General features: G+C 40.5%; 1 protein-coding gene across 1 annotated transcript; it reads left to right on the forward strand.

Annotated features, from left to right (window-relative positions):
• The first annotated feature begins 1665 nt into the window (after positions 1 to 1665).
• LOC308105898 (hyaluronan-binding protein 2-like) lies at positions 1666 to 7342 on the forward strand. Its single transcript, XM_080456859.1, has 5 exons — positions 1666 to 1781; positions 3074 to 3237; positions 3562 to 3693; positions 4784 to 4932; positions 6207 to 7342. The coding sequence occupies exons 2-5, from the start codon at positions 3087 to 3089 to the stop codon at positions 6402 to 6404; spliced, it is 630 nt and encodes a 209-aa protein (XP_080312985.1). The 5' UTR covers positions 1666 to 1781; positions 3074 to 3086; the 3' UTR covers positions 6405 to 7342.
• Positions 7343 to 8759: the final 1417 nt, after the last annotated feature.

Here is an 8759-nt window from a genome sequence, read left to right on the forward strand (position 1 = left end):
GGCAGGTTTCATGTACTGACTGTTACACTGAAACTCATTCATTTGATCATTTGTCTCTTCAGCTCTCCAGGTTCAACCAACAGTCCACACAACAGGTAAACAAACATGAACAAACAACTAAACATCTGTGACACATTTTGACAAACACTAGTTTTTTAAAAAAAAGTTATGTTTAGGGAAACGCTTTGTGTTGATGTTTGCATTCATTTGTTTGTTTATTTATCTATTCATGCATTGATTCATTGATTCATAGAATCATTGATTCATTCATCCATTCATATATTCAGTCCCCCTCCCAGCTTCTGTTCAGCTTTCTCTAATAAAACCTGAAAAGTTTTATTATAATAAAAGTAATATTACTTTTTACAGTTTATTCTATTATCTCTGTACAGAGTCTGATCATGTCAGGTTGGTGGGAGGAATCAGTAACTGTACTGGTATACTGGAAGTGAAATACCAGGGAGATTGGAGACCAGCGACAGATTTCACATCTGACTGGAATTTGAATTCATCATCTGTAGTCTGTAGACAGCTGAACTGTGGCTCTGCTGTTAACACAAAATGGAGTCCTGGTTCTGTACGTACACCTGTATGGATGATTACATCTTCCTGTGTTGGATCTGAATCTGCACTGAGGGAGTGTGTAACAATGCAGTCTGGTAGATCTGCTGAAAGACAAGAGGTGATCTGTTCAGGTAACAAACAATGACTTCAACATTGACACAAATCTATAGTCTCTTGTCTGTCTGTCTGTCTGTCTGTCTGTCTGTCTGTCTGTCTGTCTGTCTGTCTGTAGTTTGACAAACGTACAAACATGACATTTAACCTTTTCTTTGTTGTTGGTCCTTTTTGGGGTTCTATGACATCCCTTCAATCAAAAGAAATGACAAATGAACATTATTTGTGGTCTGGGTATTTCTGAAAATATGTACTCAAACAGGCCTCTGATTTGCTCCCTGTCAGTGACATATCAGTCATGTAATAATCCCACCCATCGGGGAGAGAACATGTAATAATCCACCCACCAGGAGAACATATAATAATACACCCACCAGGAGAGAACATATAATAATACACCCACCAGGAGAGAACATGTAATAATACACCCACCAGGAGAACATGTAATAATACACCCACCAGGAGAACATGTAATAATACACCCACCAGGAGAGAACATGTAATAATCCACCCACCAGGAGAACATGTAATAATCCACCCACCAGGAGAGAACATGTAATAATACACCCACCAGGAGAGAACATGTAATAATCCACCCACCAGGAGAACATGTAATAATCCACCCACCAGGAGAGAATGTAAAAAGAAATTGTTTCATTAGTTAATTTGAATTATTTTTTACAGTTTTCCCCCCAAAATGTAAACATTTAATGACCAAAAGCCTAATATATCCTCCGTCTAAGGGGGAATTCCCCTTTAAGCTAGTGGTTAAGAAATTGGCTTCCCACGCGAGAGATCCAAGTTCGAATCCTGGGCGTTACGTATGTAACAGAAATGTGAATTGCGGTGGGTTTGATGACTTTCTGGACGTCCTTCCCATTCATTTTCCATTCTCCATGTTGTCCAGCCCTGTTCTCCGAGTGTGGCAGACCTGAGCCTGGTGATACCAGCAGGATCATGGGAGGCAGAGCGTCTCTTCCTGGGACTCATCCATGGCAGGTGTCTCTGCAACGCAGACCTACTGGTTCATCTGAATCGTTCACCCATTCATGTGGAGGCGTCCTCATTGCATCCTGCTGGGTCCTCACTGCTGCTCACTGCATGTAAGCTGCTCTAAATTCATATTTAATGGAAATATGCAATGAGAGAAAGCTGCGCTGGCTCTGGATTCTTCTAAACAAAACAAAAATAAAAAAACAAATCATCACACATCCTGAAATGATAAATCGATAGTGTAGTCAGTACAATAACCACACCTACAGTGTTACTAAGATAGTGTAAATGTAAAAAAATGTAAATGGCTTTTATCCAAAGCGCTTTACATAGATTGTGCATTACATTCACCCATTCACACACACATTCACACACCGATGGCGGAGGAAACCATGCAAGGCACCAACCTGCTCATCGGGTTAGCCACACCTACTGTGTTACTGAGATAGTGTAGTCAGTACAATAACCTACAGTGTTACTAAGATAGTGTAGTCAGTACAATAACCCTACAGTGTTACTAAGATAGTGTAGTCAGTACAATAACCTACAGTGTTACTAAGATAGTGTAGTCAGTACAATAACCCTACAGTGTTACTAAGATAGTGTAGTCAGTACAATAACCCTACAGTGTTACTAAGATAGTGTAGTCAGTACAATAACCTACAGTGTTACTAAGATAGTGTAGTCAGTACAATAATCACACCTACAGTGTTACTAAGATAGTTATGTGTAATACCCGAGTCGATCCGAGAAGACCTGTAGTATGCCTACTGTGTGTGCGGCGCGCTGCGCTGATCAGGAGAGAAACGCAATGAAGTGCTGTTTAACTTGTGTGATGTTTTAGGCTGACCTAGGATCAGGTTAGTGTAGCAGCAACATGAATGGCTGTGTAACTTGTGTGATGATTATGCTGGTTTACGACCAGATTACTAGCCTGGCTCCACCCCCTGAATCGCTAGCCTCGCATTCTGGGTCTGGTGACGCTGTCGAAGGCGGGTGTTTCTCGGTTGAAAATCTGTACGACGAATCGGGATCGGGATAATCCAGTATGAACCAATCGACAAAGAGTCCAACTTTGGCCACGCCCCCATCTCAGAAAACGGTTGCACTGAGAGGGCTTTCAGACTGAATAATGGAGTGAAACGAAATGAAAATTCAGGCTGAGTGTCAGGCTATCAGACTACTGCAGCTCCAACAGAAAAAAAGTTGAGCTACACAATACATGCTGCAAGGCGAGCCAGCTGCCGGGCTGATTTGAAAACACTGGCGTGAAAATGCCGGCTGTTTCAGAGAAAAATGGTTGAAACAGGCAATCACTGACCTAATGTGACCTCTTTTACCTGTATATCTATCTGATTTGAAGTAAGATTGACTTGTATTTAACATAATGTTTGTTCAGTAGCTCCAACAGGTCCATGGAGATGCAGGTGGTCTTGGGGGGAGTTTACATCAAGAGAAAGGAAGAGTATGACCAGGTCATCCACGTAGAGAGAGCCATCGTTCACCCTGATTACTGGGAATCAAAGTACCCTGATGGTCGGCTCAACGTTCTTCGTAATGATGTTGGTGAGTGAATTGACATACGACACAACATGATGTCTAGCCACTTAGCATTCTGAATTTATTGACATAACTGAAGAAATTAAACAACATGGAGGGGTATGTCTCTTTTATTAGACTCTTGTGGTCTCTTATTGAGTTCAGCAGTCATTATTAAAAAATAACAACGCTGAATTCAGAGATTGACCAATTAGAATCAAGTATTCAACCAAGTCGTGTAATAAATCGAAAAAAAATACACATTTTACAATCACATGCAATGTAATGATTTTATTTGATAAATGACATGCATGTTAGACAGATATACTAATGCATCATTCTGTGTGTCAGCTTTACTTGAGCTGAATGTCACCGACAGTCCTCTCTGTGCCATGGAAACCCGCTATGTTAAAACTACCTGTCTGCCAAACCAACTCTTCCCTGATGACAAGGAGTGTGTGATCTCTGGATGGGGCCTCACTGGTATGTATCTATTTAGACATTACTACTGATCTTGATCACTGGTATGTATCTAACTACACATTACCACGGATCTGAATCACTGGTATGTATCTATTTACGCATTTGTATCTGTACAATAATTAAAATAATACATTTTATTTGTAATGCACTTTTCATTCACAAGGAACCTCAGAGTGCCACATGGTAAAACACATCATCAATCATATAAGCAGGGTTTAAAAACAGATGTGGCTAAACACCAATTCAACATGAAAATGCGCTCCGAAACAAAAAAAGTCTTCAGGCCTATTTTAAAAGAGTCCAGGGTCTGTGGTGCTCTCAGATCAATAGGAAGGCTGTTCCACAGGCGCGGCGCTGCCGAGCAGAAGGCCCGGTCCCCCATAGTACGTAGATTTGTACCAGGGGCATCGAGGAGGAATCTGCTTATAGATCTGAGGATCCGACAGGCACATTGCACCAACAAGCTAGTCTAGACCTAGACGACAGACACATTGCACCAATGAGCTAGTCTAGACGACAGACACATTGCACCAACAAGCTAGTTTAGACCTAGACGACAGACACATTGCACCAATGAGATGATCAGATGTATAGACGACAGACACATTGCACCAATGAGCTAGTCTAGACGACAGACACATTGCACCAATGAGATAGTCAGGTGTATAGACGACAGACACATTGCACCAATGAGATGGTCAGATGTATAGACGACAGACAAATTGCACCAATGAGATGGTCAGATGTATAGACGACAGACACATTGCACCAATGAGATGGTCAGGTGTATAGACGACAGACACATTGCACCAATGAGATGGTCAGATGTATAGACGACAGACACATTGCACCAATGAGCTGGTCAGATGAATGGAGAACCAGGATGACTGGAGGAGACGATGGAGGGCTTGTCTGAGGACCACCTAGAGAGAGAGTTGTCTGAGGGGAAACTATTTCCTTATTATAACGCTTCCATCTATTCTAAATGCTGATTGTTTTCCAATGGAAACATTTAGGTTTCCATGTCTTTCATAAGTAACATCTTGCAGTGTTTCTCTCATTGTCTCTTCTCTGTGTTCTTCACCCTCAGGGAATAACAAACGTTCAAACAGGCTGTTGGAAGCCCGGGTTCCTTTGATCTCTAAGCAGAGCTGCATGGCTCCACATGTCTATGGACACAAACTGGATAATACCATGATCTGTGCAGGAGACATGGAGGGAGGAGTTGACACCTGCCAAGTGTGTGTGTGTGTGTGTGTGTGTGTGTGTGTGTGTGTGTGTGTGTGTGTGTGTGTGTGTGTGTGTGTGTGTGTGTGTGTGTGTGTGTGTGTGTGTGTGTGTGTGTGTGTGTGTGTGCGTGTGTGTGTAGAACTAGCAGTTAAACCATTGCTTCACAAAAGGAGGTGACCTTGAGGTGGTTCCAGGGGACCCCCAGTTAAATGATTTTCTATTGATATGGTTTCTATTTCAGGGATAAGGTACTTGGCGACTTTAACACATTCACTGCCATTGGCTTAGAACTACGTCAATTTTTTTTAAAATCATTTTCTTTACGTATTACGCTAGAGGGCGCCCTTCCACAACTTATGAATGATCCTTTGACTGCAAGAGAAGGAATAGACGGATGTGACGTCATCCCTAAAATATTCACTTCCGTCCATTCCCATGTTATGAAATGTAGAAAAACACATCTAGCTCGGAATTCTTCTTTTTGTGGTGAAAACGACCCATATTCAACTGCCTATTACGACAAAATGAACGTTCTCGATAAAAAAAATGTTGTTCCAGTGGATAGACTTGACCCTCCCCCTCCCCCCAGACAGCCTTTGTTTACATCTGTGTTCACATCGTGGCTTCCGTGGCTCTCCCTGGATCGTCAAAATAAGGTAAAAAACGCTGGCAGTTTTGGATGAATTGATTAATGAATTAATACCTGGCAGCGAATGTGTTAATTAGTGTGGTTGCCCTGAAGGGCAACACACTACAGTACTTGGGCGTCTTTCATTAGTGTGGTTGCCCTAATTAAGGGCAACACACTATTGTACTTTATTTTGTCCCGCTACTCCTCCCACAGTTAGCTCCCACACTCGAGCTATATGTCAAATCGACCGGATTCATTGGGAATCGTGTGCTTCCATTTTCTAAGAGATACTTTGTATAGTTTAATTGATATTCATGTATTAGTGAATTAAGTTTCCCAATTGTCTTATAGTGGGAAAATATATCACAAATGCAGGATCCGATCAGCACCAAAATGTTATCGGATATTGCTCGGCCTCTAACAGAACGTCTGTATTAAACTGGTCCTTCCAGGGTGATTCAGGAGGTCCTCTGATGTGTGAACAGGTTGTTTATCTTTACAGGGTGATTCAGGAGGTTCTCTGATGTGTGAACAGGATGTTTATCTTTACAGGGTGATTCAGGAGGTCCTCTGATGTGTGAACAGGTTGTTTATCTTTACAGGGTGATTCAGGAGGTCCTCTGATGTGTGAACAGGTTGTTTGTCCTTACAGGGTGATTCAGGAGGTCCTCTGATGTGTGAACAGGATGGAACTCACTACATCTCTGGTGTGGTGAGCTGGGGAGCTGGATGTGCTCAGAGGAACAAGCCTGGTGTCTACGCAAATGTCTACATATATGTGGCCTGGATTAATCAGACGATGTCTAATGATCATAAAGACAACATTTATGATTACTCTTATGATGATTAAATTACCTCCATTCTGTTCTGATACGTGATAGGCATGTTGTTCACCTTCCAGCAGAAATGACACAACATACACAGGTTATCTTGATTGATTGATTGATTTCCTGAGGACAGGAAAGTACAGTTTATAGGTTACCGATAACCTGATGGTCTAACAGACCCAAACGTGGTTATACTACCATTACACTTTTTGTTTTTAAACTTGATAATAATGCATGATACAATGTTACTACAGATATTTAGTTGATAATAATGCATAATACAATGTTACTACAGATATTTAGTTGATAATAATGCATAATACAATGTTACTACAGATATTAAGTTGATAATAATGCATAATACAATGTTACTACAGATATTAAGTTGATAATAATGCATAATACAATGTTACTACAGATATTAAGTTGATAATAATGCATAATACAATGTTACTAGAGATATTTAGTTGATAATAATGCATAATACAATGTTACTGGAGATTAAGTTGATAATAATGCATAGTGCAATGTTACTAAAGAGATAAAGTTGATAATAATGCATAATACAATGTTACTACATATATTAAGTTGATAATAATGCATAATACAATGTTACTACATATATTAAGTTGATAATAATGCATAATACAATGTTACTACAGATATTAAGTTGATAATAATGCATAATACAATGTTACTACAGATATTAAGTTGATATTAACACACCGTGGTGTAATGGTGATTATTTGATCGGCGGAAAGCTATTTTGATGACGGCACGCACGCACGACACGCACACATCGTGGAAATTTAATTGTAGTTAATGTGGATATAGGATATAGGAAATTACTAATTTTTTGCTTAGTTTTACTCTTTGTAAATCTTCTCAAGGAATACCTTGAATTATAGGAGCTGAAAATAAAGGTTTGCTTTGAACGAGTATCTTCTCACGGTGGCTGAGGTGTTGTTGCGGGCAGTTAGGATACTGAGAGCGGTTAGGATACTGGAGCCAACATGCTATGTTGCTTACCGTGTAGCCTATAGAGGTATGTCTCTCTCTCTCTCTCTCTCTCTCTCTCTCTCTCTCTCTCTCTCTCTCTCTCTCTCTCTCTCTCTCTCTCTCTCTCTCTCTCTCTCTCTATATATATATATATATATATATATATATATATATATATAGACACACACACACACACACACACACACACATGGTGTAGCATATAGATGCGAGGAGTGAAGAGGATTTTGCACACACTCACTTGTAAACCTGTTATGCAAAGCAGCCATTTGAGTACTTGGCTCATGAACAGTGGCGTTTTGGTCGTTGGACGGCACACCACGGCGTGTGACCAGTATCTTTTCACGTGCACGTGCATGTACGTCATGGTACGGTGCACGTGCGTGCACGCCACGGTCATACCGCCGTACCGTACAGCCAGAAAAATAAATCACCATTACACCACTGCTCACGAATGGAATGTGTGAGAGAGCACACACAGTACTGTACCGTGAAACAATGAATGACACCATGTGGTGTCGCCTGAAGCCACCAGTAAACCCCTGTTAACACATAATGCATTGAGTTCTTCCTGCTTATGGGTGAATTGTTGGGTAAATGGTGGGTGATCTTGACCTGCTGCTTTATATGTTAAGTTTCATTAGAATTTATTTAGCATTGCATCAATAAAAATGACTTGATTGACTGTTTTTCTTATTTTATTTTGCAACACTTCCTTAATAACTATGATCTAAAATCCACTTTAATCCCAGTTTTTATTTAGAAATGTATTCAATTTATTTAGCTTTAAATCAGGGAACAGTTCAATTTTATTAGCTGTAAATCAGAAAAAAAGGTTTTTTTCCCACCCTTTAATATTTTGCCTAGACTTTCTGCACCTCCCTGTGCCTAAAGAGGGTTCCCCTGAAGCAGAGAAGAGCTCCAGGAGGAACCAGAGTCTCCACATGAACAGGAGGAGCTACTTCAAAGACCAGAGGAAGGCTGATGGGTCAACATTGACATTACTAGCAGTGACTAGCACACTGTTCTGAATCTGATACTGAAGACAGTGAGGATTGGGTGGAGACCAGGGAATATCAGTCAGATTTTAAAAATCACACCCTGTGTGAAGTGGGCGGTGTCTTGCTAGCTAATCACAATACTGAATGGAGTCGATCAATCATGTACAAAAGATAAATACATTTATTGAAACACTCTTTATGATGGACAAAACCATAACTTGAAAAAAACCAATTTATGGTTTTTTTCAAGTTATGGTTGCTTATATAGGGCTATGCACATGTGTCATGTGACACTGGCCAATCACAGTCCTGAATAGATTGTGATTGGCCAATCACAGCGCAGGATAATTGTACAAATTT

This window comes from Gymnoscopelus braueri (genome assembly GCF_963280865.1).
Source record: "Gymnoscopelus braueri genome assembly, chromosome: 18".
In the NCBI taxonomy this organism is placed as follows: Eukaryota; Metazoa; Chordata; class Actinopteri; order Myctophiformes; family Myctophidae; genus Gymnoscopelus; species Gymnoscopelus braueri.